A 15028-nucleotide genomic window follows, 5' to 3' on the forward strand; every position below is an offset into this window, starting at 1 on the left:
AAACACAAGAGGACAGAACTTCAGAGAGAAACAGCTAATGATCCAATACCTAGATCATTATGGCAGATAGTTACTAAGAGTTGGCCTGAAACAATCCAAGAGTTATTGAAATCCCTTATGCAGTATTGGTCGTATAGAGATAACATCGGATTATCACATGGAATACTCTTCACGGGAAGTCAAGTCATCGTACCGAAGTCACTGAGGAATGATATCCTTGGACAGCTTCAGCTAGGACACATGGGAATCGAAAGTACCAGCTGATTTGCTGTGAGACAGTGTTCTTGTCAAACATCAACGAGGACATCGACCAGTTGATAAAGCAGAGTGAAACATGCCAGAAACATCAAGCAAGGCAGCAGAAAAAAAAAGAAGTGGAATATCAAGCACATTACTTCTTCTCCACACTATCCAAGATCAAACGGATTAGCTCAGAGGATGGTTCGTACAGTCAAGAATCTGTTGACAAAATGTTCTCAGACTGGCCAAGACAGTCAACTAGCAATGATAAACCTGAGAGCAACACCAGTCGAAATTTACTTTAGATCACCAGCAGAAATGTTATTTGGTAGACCCATCAGAACCACATTATCAAGTCACTATTTCTCGAGAGATTCTACTGCCACTGATTTTCTCTTGAATAGGCAAGGCAAGGTGAAGGAAGTGCATTATCGACATGCAAGTTCTGATCTACCACCTCTGCATGTAGGACAGCCAGTGAGAGTTATACATCCAAGATGACACACTTGGATACCAGCTAAAGCATCCAAAGTCTGTGAGAAACCCAGGTCTTACGAAGTATCAAAGCCAAACGGAGGAATCTTGGGAAGGAACGGATCACACGTGAGGGAAATTCCATCCACCATCCCCACTCCAAAGCAGGAATCGAAATTAGCGGTCGCCCGGGTGACGTTGGCAACCAAAACTGCCATCATGGTTGCCCGGATGGCAACCAAGAAAATTCCATTTTTTTTTTTCTCAAAGAGAATAAAATTCTCTTGAATTTTGCAGCAAGCAAAATTGCTTTTCCAGTCCAAAGTTTACAACTTCTGGATCAGGAATATATCTTTCAAGATCACATTGGCTCAAAAAGATCGCCCAAATGTAGCACATGAGCCTGCCAATGACTTCTAAGATTGACTGCCTGTTTGTCAAAGTCCTCCCTAAGAACCATAAAGCTTGCATTTTGACATGATATAAGTTAATTGTTGGAAGTTGTAAAATGCAATTCACAGGTCTGGAGGCCTTTTCCGTGGTACTGATTCGTCACCACATTTTCTACTTTTGAAAATATTAGATAGATTAATAACACAGCCATACACATCTCAATGTTCCAAAATGCCTTCCCCTTCTTTACATTGGTCAACAGAAAGAGGTTTTTGTCATTTTTGGCACTTTAATGTATCAGAATTGTTTGATTTAAATTGTAAATAATAAAGATAACCCACTCAATTAATTTCTCATACTCAGAATACCTTCAAAATATTTGTAAGAGTTCTTTTGTCAGAATCCAAGATGGCCGTCAAAGTGGCGGCCAAGGGACAATATTCAAGTTTTCAGAACATCAAAATAAATTCATTCAGTATACGACTCCAGGATTGAAAAGGTGAAGGTTAGAAAAACTTATCAATGTGGTGAGAAGGGGTGGTAAAGATAATGACAATATAGTAATTTAAGTCTGTAAAATGCAGTAAAAAAATCAATTTCTCAATAATTGTATATTAGGAAAGTTTTTTAGAAAGTTTCAAGGCAATTCCTTTATTTTTCTTAGATATATGGTGAATCAAGTATTTTGCAAATTTTCATTTTTGGGGAAAACAATTTCAAAATGCACTTTTCTTATTAAGATCAGCCGAATTACCTTTTCATCACCTATGAATAATACCAACTTGTAGAAAATTAATTTTGTGTTCGAAGATAAACCTGATTTAGGAATACAGGCCATATATTCAAAATACAGATAAAGTGGGGGTAGCTTCGACATATTCCTTTGAGCTGTGTATTGATGTGTAAGAAATACATCTCTATTACCTGCAGTGCTAGTGTATCTTATAATTGTTTCCAAGAGAAAATATTTAATAAATTTCTTTATAATGTAACAGAAACACCTTTTTTGTCTTTGCATCCTTCTGAATCAGATACATTTCTATTACCATGCACATTACATACTGGACATTACGGTGTGTTAGTCATACCTACACAATCGATGCGAGAGGCTGATCCAAACTATTGTATTATTTGAATGACATACCATTCATCACTTTGCAATCGTTTTCATGGATGTGACTGCCACACTAAGGTTGCTTTTTGGCCTCACTTTAGCGCAAAATCGCTCAATACATTCAGCATATTTTCCTTCTATTTGAAGCAAATGAAGATACTTATGGTGGCATGAAGCCTGCAAATATTCTCGTTGATACATCCTCTTTCATATCGAATGTTGAGATTGTGCATTTATTACTGATATTCATAATAAATCTGATCAATAACAGTGCATGTGCAATTTTTTTACCAAAAACATACACATTTTGGCCAAAAGTCTCAATTCTTTTAAAAACTATATCAACCGACTTGAAATCGAAGAATAAAGGGATTGTAGTAAATTCTACCAACAAAATAATAGATAATTTTGCATTTTATGAAGGCCTATTTCCATTTTCTGGGTTGAAAATGTGACAATATACATTAATATATCCAAGTCTCCGATATGCAGTAAAAAAAGCAAAATTTCTGAAAATTGAATTTTCAAGTTTGAGACATGATAGGTTTGTGACTAACAACGACATCGATTTGGAATTTCGGCCACTTAATAATTGTATATTAAGAAAGTTTTCTAGAAATTTTCGAGGCGATTCCTTTATTTTCTTTAGATTTATGGTAAATCATGTATTTCGCAATTTTTCAATTTTTGGGAAAAAAATCTCAAAATTGCACTTTTTTTATTAAAATCTCAACCGAATTACCATTTCATCACCCCTGAAAAGTATCAACTTGTAGAAAATTTATTTATCTTTCATATGACACTAATTTTGTGGCAAATGAATGTTTGTGTCGGAATCTATGTACGAAAATCCAACTCCCATGAATATGGCGGCCATTTTGGACGCCATCTTGAATTTGAACCCCCATGGGACAATATTTCGTTTTGGGAACATCAAAATTCATTCACTACACATCTTAAGGATTACAAAAATGTAGGTTAAAAAAATATATCATTCGGGTGCATGGGAACCCTATCTCTCTCCCCTACTACTAAGCGTTTGATTGTAGGGCTCATGACAGTTGTACAAATGAACCATGTGATCAAGTTCTAAGCATTGGTATGCACGCTACCACATTGGTATGCACGCTACCACATGTTCTTATGTATTAAATAACATGTGAGAATGGGAGCTTAAGCATGACTTTTGAGTCATACTTAAATCTTTGTGAAACATCAACCAGGATACTTACATAATTACATCATTACATCGATTGAGGGGGTATATCATTGAGTTTTTTCTCTTTTTTCATCCTAGATTCTTGCACAGTAGAGGATATCATGCAGGTAGCCATCAACAAATGTACAGATGAGTATTCAGCCATAGATGATGATGAAGATAGCTACCATCCGGGTTGGCTACCAGTCAACTACAGTGGTAAGTGAAGAGGAGAAGCATAATGATGATGACGACGACAGTGATGAGGATGATGGTGATGATGATGATCATGATGGTTGGTGGTGATGGTGATGGTGATGGTGATGATGATAATGATGACGATTGTGGTGGTGATGGTGATGACTGTAATGATGGAGATGATGACAAGGAGGATGATGGTGATGATGGTAATAATGATGATAGTGATATGGTGGTGATGGTGATGATGATGATGAAGGTGATGATGATGTAATGATGATGATGATGATGATGATGATGATGATGATGATGATGATAGCGATATAGTGGTGATGGTGATGATGAAGGTGATTATGATGATGATGAGAGTGATGATAATGATGGTTGTAATGATGATGTTTTACATTAAACTCTCTGTCAACTATAACATTTTAACAAATTCCTTTCTTCCCTCCTCTCTCCTCCCAGACCCTATGAACCTTCCCAACTGGGATACTGATCGTTATTCATATCCATGGAAGTATCGAGGCTGGCTGGAGTTAGATTCCTACCCTGCCATGGCCGAGCAGTACATCTACTATGGCGGAGGGTTTACCGTTGAGCTTGGGAACAACTACGAGGACGATATGGCCATGTTGGCGTATCTCCAAGATCTGAAATGGATTGACCAGCAAACCAGAGCTGTATTCATCGAGTTTACTGTCTACAACCCGACTACCAATATCCACATCATAAGCCTTTGTGTGATTGAATTCACGCCCACAGGTGGTGAGTATACAGAATACTGCTCATGATTATGATTTTGAGGTGCCATAGTGGTTAAGACACTCACCTCCAAACGGGAGGGTCGTTGTTAAACGTAAAATGACGTTAAATGATGCGTCGCAACAGAATACATATTTGAGAAGTATTTTTTTTTTAAGAAAACAAATCGATTTGGCAATCTCAAGCTAAAGTGAATACTGCTACAAATTACTTCATTTAGCTCTATCTCAAATTCAGGTGTAAGTGTGTGTGGGTTTTTTTTTCAGTGGGGGGAGGTGGTGGATGGGGGAAGGTTTTAATTTTTTGTAGGCATTGTGAATGCAAAGCAGTTCTATATTCCCCTGCTTTTGTCTAAAATGCCTTGTCGGATAACCCGTACCATGCAAGCATTTAAAAATTGTGGGACTTGGGTCTTTTAAATAATTTCCCCCTCGACAGACAAAATGATCGTGAGTTTTACATGATTTGAACTTTAGTCAGATTTCTTTAGAAATTTCCACATCTGATAACTTGGAACACTGAATGACTATTGCAAAATAAAACCTCCCCTCTTTCCTTATCAATCAGGCGCACTGGCAACGAGCAAGTTCCAAACCATGACTCTTGACCATTACTACGGTCCATTTGCTTACTTTGTCATGGGAGGTGAAGTCATCTTCGTGATTCTTCAGCTTTATTACACAATTAGAGAAATACGCAAGATCAAGAAAGAGAAGAAAGCTTACTTCAAGGTAAGTATCCTGTGAATGTTTCTTCTTATTATTGTACCTCAGATGTGCATGCGTTAAGTCAAGAAGATGCAACAGCCGATTCGGTAGAGCTGCGGTCTTTTCATGAAGCTGGTTGTAAGTTACCAACATGACTCATGAGTGGTGAGCCGTGTAGAAAGTCAGATTTGCAAAAAAATTGTATTCCCTAAAGGTGAAATTGAATAAGACTGGATTGAATTGGATTGATTGATTGGTGATTGATTGATTGATTGATTGATTGTTGATTGAATATTTTTACAATTTACAGGCTTATTTGATATATAATTTACAACCTTTTACTGTTCCTCATGTTTCTCACATTTTAGAAAACTTATTGTGTTATGCCTTAAAGGTCAAGTCCACCCCAGGAAAATGCTGATTTGAATAAATAGAGAAAAATCAAACTAGCATAGTGCTGAAAATTTAATCAAAATCGGATGTAAAATAAGAAAGTTATGACATTTTAAAGTTTCGCTGTTTTTTCACAAAACAGTTATATGCACAACTAGGTGAGTCAGTCGATGATGTCCATCACTCACTGTTTCTTTTGTTTTTTATTGTTTGAATTATACAATATTTCATTTTTTATAGATTTGACAATAAGGACCAACTTGCCTGAACCATATAGTATTAAACAATGCTAATTCCACATGTTCAGGGAGGAATTAATCATTGTATCACTTGACAATGAGGAGAAAATGAGAATATTTTATATTTCATATAATAAAATACAAAAGAAGTAGTGAGTGGATGACGTCATAGTCTCCTCATTTGCATACCAGCCAGGATGTGCATATAACTGTTTTGTGAAATTAAGTAAAACTTTAAAATATAACTTTTTTATTTTACATCCGATTTTGATGAAATTTTGAGTGTTATGCTTGTTGGATTTTTCGCTTTTTATTCAAATCAACTTTTTGTTGGGGTGGACTTGTCCTTTAACTTCTAATGAAGTCAATTCTATAATGGTATTTATTTCATAATTGCATTGCATACACAAGGCAGCCAAAAGGCTAAATTTGACATGATTACATACATTGTCAAACATAATACATTTCAAATAAGGAAACATGAGAAATACATTAACATGATACCATTATAATACAAATTTTTTGAGGGCATTAAAAATACTAACTGTTACAACCTAATCTAATTCATTGATTGAAATGTCATAGAATATAAATTGCTAAACATTACCAATCCTGAGAATTGATAATATATTAATTTAAAAATATATTAAGTACATTAAAAACAAAATAAATGGAAAGATTGGTATATATGTATTGCACGGACAGGCGTATTGAGAATCAGTCATGGACTTTAATTATATACTGTGACTATATCTTGTGACTATTATTTTGACTGTTTTGTGTTGAATATACAGAGTCCATGGAATATTATTGAGGTGGTCTCTATAGGTCTAGCTTCTGGAGCTCTGACATCCTACTTCTACCGACTCCTACAAGCCAACAGCTTGATGAGCGACATCAGAGAGAACTTCTCCCTCTTCCATAACTTCCAATACCTTGCTATGTGGGACGATGTAAGTTGGTTGCTACAGCCGGCTCGGATCCTGCTGGGTTTAATAGACACAATAGACTGTTGTGCAAAGACAATGTGGCCCTCGAAATGGTATTGTGTTCAACCTGGCTCGATCCGTTACTGGCTTGCAGGGATGGGTTAAGATTAAACTTTCAAATCTTATTGATTTCAATATTCACACACCTTGGATTGTTAAAGACTTTCATGGAGTGCATGATTGCAGTAATATATGAAGAGTTTAGTTGCAAAAGGGGTTAGGTCCACTTTTTACCATTCTGAGAAAAACCATGTTTTTTATTCTCACTTACTGCAATATTCTTATGAGAAACTAAATTGTCATGATGTACTACCCTATCATGTGAACATAAAATTGGGTATAAAAGAAATCTACCTGTCTTCATATTTTTTTAAATATTCTTTTCCAAAAAAAATTCTGTGTGGACCTAACCCCTTTTGCAACCAAACTGAAATGGACCTAACCCCTTTTGAAAAAAAGTGATTTTTCTTTGCCATTTTAGATCACTTTTTAATGGGAATTTCAACTTTTCTTCGTATCATCTTATAGAGCTACTAAAAATCTATACATTGAGACTAAAAAAAAAATCAAATTTGATGAAAAATGGACCTAACCCCTTTTGTAAGTGGGCTCTTCATATGTACAGTAGTTACATACCCATGGATAATTATACTGTACACTGCTGATGCTGTTAACTCTTTTGTGGGGGTTAGAAGTAATTTCATTACTTATCAAAGCAAGGAAGAGAGAGAGAGACATTATAAGATGGGGAATGGTAAACAAAGATATATAATAATTATACTTGCCTATATAGTATTTAACACTTAATTTCTCAGAATTCTGTTTCTGTTCTGTTTATATTTATGGTAACTCCCGTATGAACTCGGCAGGACAACGTTTTGCTGATAAACGCCAAGCTGGTATACAACCAATTACCTAGGAAACATTTTACGTCTAGGTTAATCAGTCATAGTGGCTGACCGTATCTACAACAGATATTACTCTCGGGCCTTTTTATCAAAGTGGTGACAATGGCAGAGTGAGGATTCGAACTCACAACCTTGCGATTATGAGTCCAATGCTCTAACCACTGGACCACACGACCGTGAGAAGTCTCTAAAATTGAGAGGGAAAAGGCAGGTGCATGGGGGTGTAGAAAGAATCAATTAGCAGGTATCTGTTGTATTGTCAGTCTTCATAATAGAATATTTATGTAACATTCAATGTCTAATTATATATCGTTTTTAATCTCCAGATTTATACCACCATGGTCGGTCTGCTACTCTTCATAGCTACAATCAAGTTTATACGACTCTTGAGGTTCAATAAGAACATGCTTCTCCTCACTGATACACTCACTGTAAGTAGTAAATAATGTAGAAAAAGACAAGATGATATGTATCGTTACAGTTTTCACAAACCTTCCCAAGAGACAGTAAAGCGAACGTTGAGCACAATGCATTCAAAGAAACTTAAGCTTTTGTTTTGTACTGTGTTGGATGGCTGAAAGTACATGAATCAATATGATTTTGATGCCATAATAGTACAATATATAAGGAATTTAGTGAGACAGTTAAAGTCTCTAAAATTTTTCTTGTTCATGGTTCATGGTTTGATACATGTATATCAAAAATGATAAATATTTTATCTTTCATTAAAATGGGCCTCTTAAAACACCTGGTGAAACAATAACGATATGTCCAATCCAATAATCAATGTGCAGATATTTTCTCTTCATTCATCAGTTTCACTTGTTTTAAATTTTATGATTCTATTATTCTTCTCATGTGCAGCAATTGCATATTACAGAAATTTGAGTGACAAAAATGATTTGTCCTGTCATTTTAATTTTTTTTTTTTAACTTGAACATCCCAATATAAGTTACATGTTAACATGAATGATAAGAATACGTAGGTTATATATATCACACTTTTTATCTGAACAATGAATATGTGAATTATGGTTGCCAATCAAAAAGGTGCTCTTCGGGTATGTCTCCATGTTAGCCTTGAAGGTGGTTGCTGACATCTAACTTTTCAAACGCTGGTGATATGAATTCCACTGTTAAAGTTATGTGACTTCTCCGCGCTTTTCCTTCTTCCCAGATCATTTGTTTTATTTGCATGTACAATGTAAAGAGCATTCCATTCTTGAGTTCTGATTTGAATCAATATATCTATTAATGAATCAATGAATATTAATCAGCAAAAGTAAAAACAACACTAAAATTACAGCTTATATTGTGATACAAGCTATTTGTTTTCTCTGTAGCACTCACTTTATATATTGTAAACACTTGGAGAGTAGATTTATTAGTTGTTATGTTATATTGTAAAATGCTTTGAGCATGTTTACACAAAGAAGCACTATAATCATATAAATGTTAAAATATATGTATGTATGTATCTATCTAATTATGATCTATATCTTCCTTTTTTGTTTGTTTATCTTTGCAGGTGTTCGGATATGAATTGGCTCTCTTCATGATCATGTTTTTTGTTGTCTACCTGGGCTTCAGCTCCTTTGCCTTCCTTGTCTTCTACAAGCTTCGGGATTATTCCTCTTTCCTCAGAACCTTGGAGTCTCTCTTTGGCACTTTGCTTGGTAAGTTCTCTTCTATCACCTACTGGTAATTTTTCCAAAGTCGAATGGTTTGGGAACACGGAAATCAGCTTAACTTTGGAAGAAGTTGACTTGGAAGAGGTATATAATGTAACAAATGTTTTGCATAATCAGACCCAAAATACTACTTTGACTTTGGCACTTATGGTAGGTCGAGTTTACCTGTACTCATATAATGATAATGATGATAATTATCTTTCCAAAGCTGTTTTATTCTGATGGTGTAAAGTCAGAATCCACCCTGAAATTATATTTGTGTAATAATAACAATATATAGCATTTATGAGGCGCCGATTATCTAGTTGCCTATTTAATGGCGCACTATATATTACCTCTGCTTTAGCTCCAGCTGCTGTTAGGCACTTGGTGCATTCAAGGAATTAATCTTGCCGGGTACCCATTCACTGTGTTGAATGCAGCACAATGTGGGTAAATTTCTTGTTGATAGAAAACACGCCATGGCTAGGTTTTGAACCCACGTCCCTCTGATTGAAAGACGAGAGTCATAACCACTAGACCACGATGTCTCACTTTGTGTAATGAAAGCTGAGAAAGAAAAAGCAAAAAAAAGGTTAATTTTTATAAACAACATGCAAATGAATGATTCTATGAATAAAGCACATGTGACAAATTATATTCCCTTTTCAAATCAAGTTTCAGTTTAAATTGCAGGGCTGCCAATTCTACCTGATTGTCAGGGAGACCATCTGAAAATTGACTGTTTTTTATTTTAGTGAAAGACTGCAGACTTTCAATATTTCCCTGATTCATACATTGATTTATTTAATGGGATTTTGTGTACCTGAGAAAGATCTCCCTCCTTCTTCATTATATTCTGCTTGAAAGGTGAATATTAAAGGTGGCAGCTCTAAAATGATCAATTTTCATTTTTCAAACAATTTCAAATTTCTCCATGCAGGCAAGTTTGACTTTGTTGCTATGTTAGAAATTGATCGGTATCTAGGACCTCTCTTCTTCTTCCTCTACGTTGTGATTGTCATGTGGGTCATGATCAACATGTTACTGGCCATTGTCAACGAATCGTTCGCGCTCGTCAAGGCCGCCAACCTGAACAAGAAGAATGAGTTGGAGATTGTTGACTTCATGATAGATCGCTTTAAGAAGTTCACCGGCATCAACAAGAAGCGTACGGAAGACCGCAAAGCCAAGAAGCAGGAATACATTGAAGGTATGGTTAAGTCTAGATTTAGTCATCCCCACATCAAGTTGAGTCAAAGAAATAGAGAAAAAATAGACGAGCTTATTACTGGATGTGATTTAAGAAACTTTTGGCATCATACAGTTTTACTCTCTTTTTTTTTGTGCAAAATAGCATAGGTGGTATGTAGAGAGGAAAAAATTATGTCCACACTAAAATTTTTGCATTTTATTAAATGAAATATGGCATACATATTTCCATTTTTCTTTTTTTTTTATCAAGATGCTCATCATTGAATCATAATAAAATTCAACAATGATTATTTTACTTGTTTCATGAGGAGTCAAACCATGTTATCCATTATTGGAGAAATATAAATCTCATCTGTCTTCTCCAACCTCCTCATGCTCCTCTTGTAACTTCTCCATTTTCTTTTCGTCCTCTTCTTCCTTTTCCTCCTATTTTTTTTCTTCTCCCTATTGTTCTTCCCCTCATTCTTGTCCTTCACCTATTTTTTTTCTATATTTTTTTTTCCTTATTTGTTCTGCTTTTTTCCTCATGTTTATCATTGCCTTCATTCTTTTCTCTTTTACCCTACAGGCAAGGAGCAGATTGAGGTTGAATGCGATGATCTCAAGTTCAAGCTTGATGACATGGTTGGTAAACTCAATGACTTCATCAAAGTTGAGAAGAGAAGCGACAGAGAATTATTCAGCAAGGAGATTGAAGAAGATGATAAACCCAGAGTTATCTATCTGGGTTAAACAATCACTCCCCAAAAAATTCAAATCTATTTATTCCATCTTTTCAAACATTCAGGATAGACAATTAAAACCTGTTTATTCCATTTTCATACATTTATATAATATACTTTAAATGGTGATGCATTCTTCAGATATATCTAACCTAAGCCTTGTTTCACAAAACCTGTCATCAATTATTGTATATGCGGTAATTGTTGCGATAGTTTGATTATCTTGCATTTTCTGCTTCAATACTTGAATGGAAACATCGCAAAAGTCGCAAAATATACACCTCTTAAAAACCCCTAAAAAACAGTCCCCAACCGTGTAAATATCAAATATCCATACACAAAATGTATGGCATATACAGCACAAAATTCATAATAGTGTAGTAATCTACTAAAATACTACCACTTGATTGGCTAATCTGTCATGGATTTGTAGTATTTTTAATTGTTTTATGAAACATGGCCTTTGATGAATACAATAGTCTATTGTAAGATCCTATTGATTTATTACAATATTCTAACCTGAAAATTTATATTGCACTAAAGACATGGATGTGAAGATTTGAATTAAAATATTTGATAACATTTGTTTGGAGTTACGGATATCAAAAGGATTTGGTGTTTTCATTACCAATATGGAATCACCTTTTAGGTCATGGAAACTGCGTTATTGTAATTCCTTAAGTCAAGTGTTTATTGTTCAATTAATGTAAGATGATTTTGACTATTCATCTTTACTGGTGTAATAAATTATGAATAATATTCTGGTTAGTAGAACTTCCTATAATTTTTTGATTATCAAACAGTTATGTCAATTGGATATCTGGTTGAAAGTTTAGGAGATGGTCAAATGTTTAACTTCAAAGTATATTATGAACCTCTTATTCATCTAAAGTGCAAATCATATTTTCACAAAATTGTAAGTTTACTTTTCAGAACCTTTTATCCTATTGTGTATATTAACCACTTTAGAAATATTCCAAGAAAACACTATTTGTTTTTAAATGTGAGCCAAATATTTATTTTGTCATTTAGCAATTTTTTTAAGTCAAACTTCCATAGGAAATTTTGTCTTGAAATATTTTCATGACGATATCACATTTTGTGATTGATTATGTGTCCAAATGCTTAATGCATCAAAGAAATTTAATAAATTACCCTGAATTACCCCCATATCATTTCCTCTGCCTTGCCCTTGTTATTGTTTTGGTTTTGAGTGTGGCTAATGGTAGAAGAAGAATGTGAACTACCCCAAAGTTTATTTTCAAACTTCCAGCTATCTTTTTTTTCCCTAAAATTCAGGGAATCGGAAAGAGAAGAGAAAGCAGTGCAATGACTGAGAAGAAATTGGAATAAATTACGGGGAAGTGCATGTAGGGGAATAATGATAACGATGAATCATGGTGGATGTGATCCCTTTGATAGTGGTTGTGATAATGTTTATTGTGATGATGATGTTGGTGATGATGATGGTGATGGTGATGGTGATAACGGAGGTGATAATGATGGTAATGACGATTATTGCTACTCTCTGTATTACTATCCTTAGTGTTCTATAATTCATGGCAAATGCCCAAAGATGGTTTATTCGAGTTATGAAAAATGAGTAATTATAAAAAGAAGAAAGAAAATTTCATTGAAAAAGCAAATCAAAGTTCGGTCATCTGGCCCAATAAATAAAATATAATAGCCCCGTCCCTCCTTTTCTTATTCCTACCCCCTCCCCTCTTCTCCTCCGCCACCTGTTCCTCCTATCTCTCCTCTCGCCTTCCGTTCGTTTCCTCCTCCAACCTCTCCTCTTCCTACCCCTCATTCTCCTATTTCCTCCTATTTCTCCTCCAACCTCTCCTATGCTCCTCTCATCCTGCCTCTCCTAGCTCCTTTTCCCACATCTCCTACTTCTCCTATTCCTACCTTATTTTCATCTTACACCAACGCCTCCTCCTCTTATCTTTCCCCACCCCCTCCCCCATATTCTCTTCATTCTTCTACCTCTTCACCTATAAACACCTATCCATCCTGCTAGTACCTCCTCCTCCCCCTTCTCCTATCTCTCCTCTTCTTGTCCCCGGGGGGGGGGGGGGGCACGTATATTGACGAGTGGATACCATGCGCGACCCCAAAAAACACGTAAAAAGGATGCCTTTTTCAAGATAGGGCACGTTACGTACGTAACGTAATAAGGGTGTCAAAAACACTAAAATAATGAAAAAAAGGGTATCTATTTTCGATAGGAAAGCTACGTGTTTAGGGTCAAATTTGCGTGGGTATAAAAAATCAAGACTAAAATGTTTTATAAAGGATGTACATTTTGCCCCAAGAGTCAACACTACGTGTTTGCGCGAGTGGGGCTGTATACTAAACCCAATGATGTAGGTAAAGGTAAAACCGACGTCCGTGACATAACAATTTCGCTTTACTTGTTTAGGGGTTCAATTCAGGGAATACTTGCCAATAGTATCGCTTTGTTTCCGGGTAGGGTTTCACACGCCAATACTTGTTAAGGGGTGCATTTTCAGAATATGGAAACTACGTGTTTAGGGTGCTTTTTGAGACCCCATGGTCGTCAACTCGTCAATGGAAGTGCCCTCCCCCCCGGGTTCTTGTCCCATCTCTCCTCATCCATCTCCTCTCCTTTCCTACTTCTCTCGTCCTACTTTTATCTGTTTCACCTTTTCTCTGGTTGATTGCCCGGCATGTTTAATTAGACTATAAGCTGTATTCCGCCAACTTTAATTATTGGCGCGTGTTTGTGTCTCTGAGCTAATTGGTGGAAGTGGGCTAAAGTCCCCAAATCTTCAAAAAAATACTATGCAGTGAGCAGTTGTTATAATATTGTTTGAATAATTAATATTCAATGGATTTCCTTGAATATTTACCGGTTTGATTTAGGTCGACGCCGTAAGCAACAATCATCACAACCTTGCTTTGGCTTATCAGCAGTGGCGTAATGTGCCAATAAATTTTGAGGGGGCAAGATATGGCGTACCGGGAATTTGTTCTAAAAAGTTGCGAGCGAGGGAAGCGAGAGAGCAAAATTTCAATATTTTAATTAAAAAAACAAATTTTTGTGATAGATTTTGACATGATATTCAGAAAATAATACCATATTTCACCCTTCTCTCCTTCCTTTTCTTTCTTTTTCTCTTTTTTTTTCTTGGTCGGGGATTTTTTTGGGGGGGAAGCAAGCGCCCCCAAACCCCGCATCTGTACAGTACTGAATAAGCAGTCGCGGTCTTTTGGGGTCTTTTCCAAAATTTATGAGACAAAGCTCATTTTTTGCAATAAAGGTTACAATGTCAATTTTAATGACTTCATAATATTAACAATACCTGATCCTTTCATTATTATACATGTTGTACAAAGTGCTTTTATTGTATAGGCGTCATGAGAAATCAATGAATGAAATAAATATTTAGTCCAAAACAATATTGATTTCTTTTTTTAGCTTGCAGGCTTTTTTTTTCAAGGATGGCACAAGATGGCGCGGGCTATAGAAGATACTGAAATTTCGTGGTGTGTTATAAAAATTTACTAACTTATTAAATTTAAAGGGGAATTTTGCTAAAAATCAGGGGCTGTGATTATCTAGCAAAATATTTGAGTGCCAAATATGCTTTCTATACAGTAAATTGCAATATTTTCCTCAAGAATCCAACTATGATTGAGATTTATCACGGAAGAAGTCAATGAAAACGTCTTTGCAATACAGGGCGAAATCCGCCTTGGCAACGACACAAAATAATATAAATGAATATGAACGACACAGTTTCAGAAATATCATGAAACAGCTTAATATTATTTTT

General features: G+C 35.5%; 1 protein-coding gene across 1 annotated transcript in view; it reads left to right on the top strand.

Moving 5' to 3' along the window:
- LOC129269425 (uncharacterized) overlaps positions 1-12397 on the top strand; it is a 64790-nt gene extending 52393 nt beyond the window's left edge. The window contains exons 44-51 of the mRNA XM_054906922.2: positions 3519-3638; positions 4086-4385; positions 4950-5113; positions 6516-6674; positions 7945-8049; positions 9147-9294; positions 10232-10501; positions 11072-12397. Of these exons, the coding sequence (XP_054762897.2) occupies positions 3519-3638; positions 4086-4385; positions 4950-5113; positions 6516-6674; positions 7945-8049; positions 9147-9294; positions 10232-10501; positions 11072-11235 (1430 nt within the window). The 3' untranslated portion in view covers positions 11236-12397. The remainder of the gene's footprint in view (positions 1-3518; positions 3639-4085; positions 4386-4949; positions 5114-6515; positions 6675-7944; positions 8050-9146; positions 9295-10231; positions 10502-11071) is intronic.
- Positions 12398-15028: the final 2631 nt, after the last annotated feature.

The sequence above is a fragment of the Lytechinus pictus genome, chromosome 10 (assembly GCF_037042905.1).
Source record: "Lytechinus pictus isolate F3 Inbred chromosome 10, Lp3.0, whole genome shotgun sequence".
Classification (NCBI taxonomy): domain Eukaryota; kingdom Metazoa; phylum Echinodermata; class Echinoidea; order Temnopleuroida; family Toxopneustidae; genus Lytechinus; species Lytechinus pictus.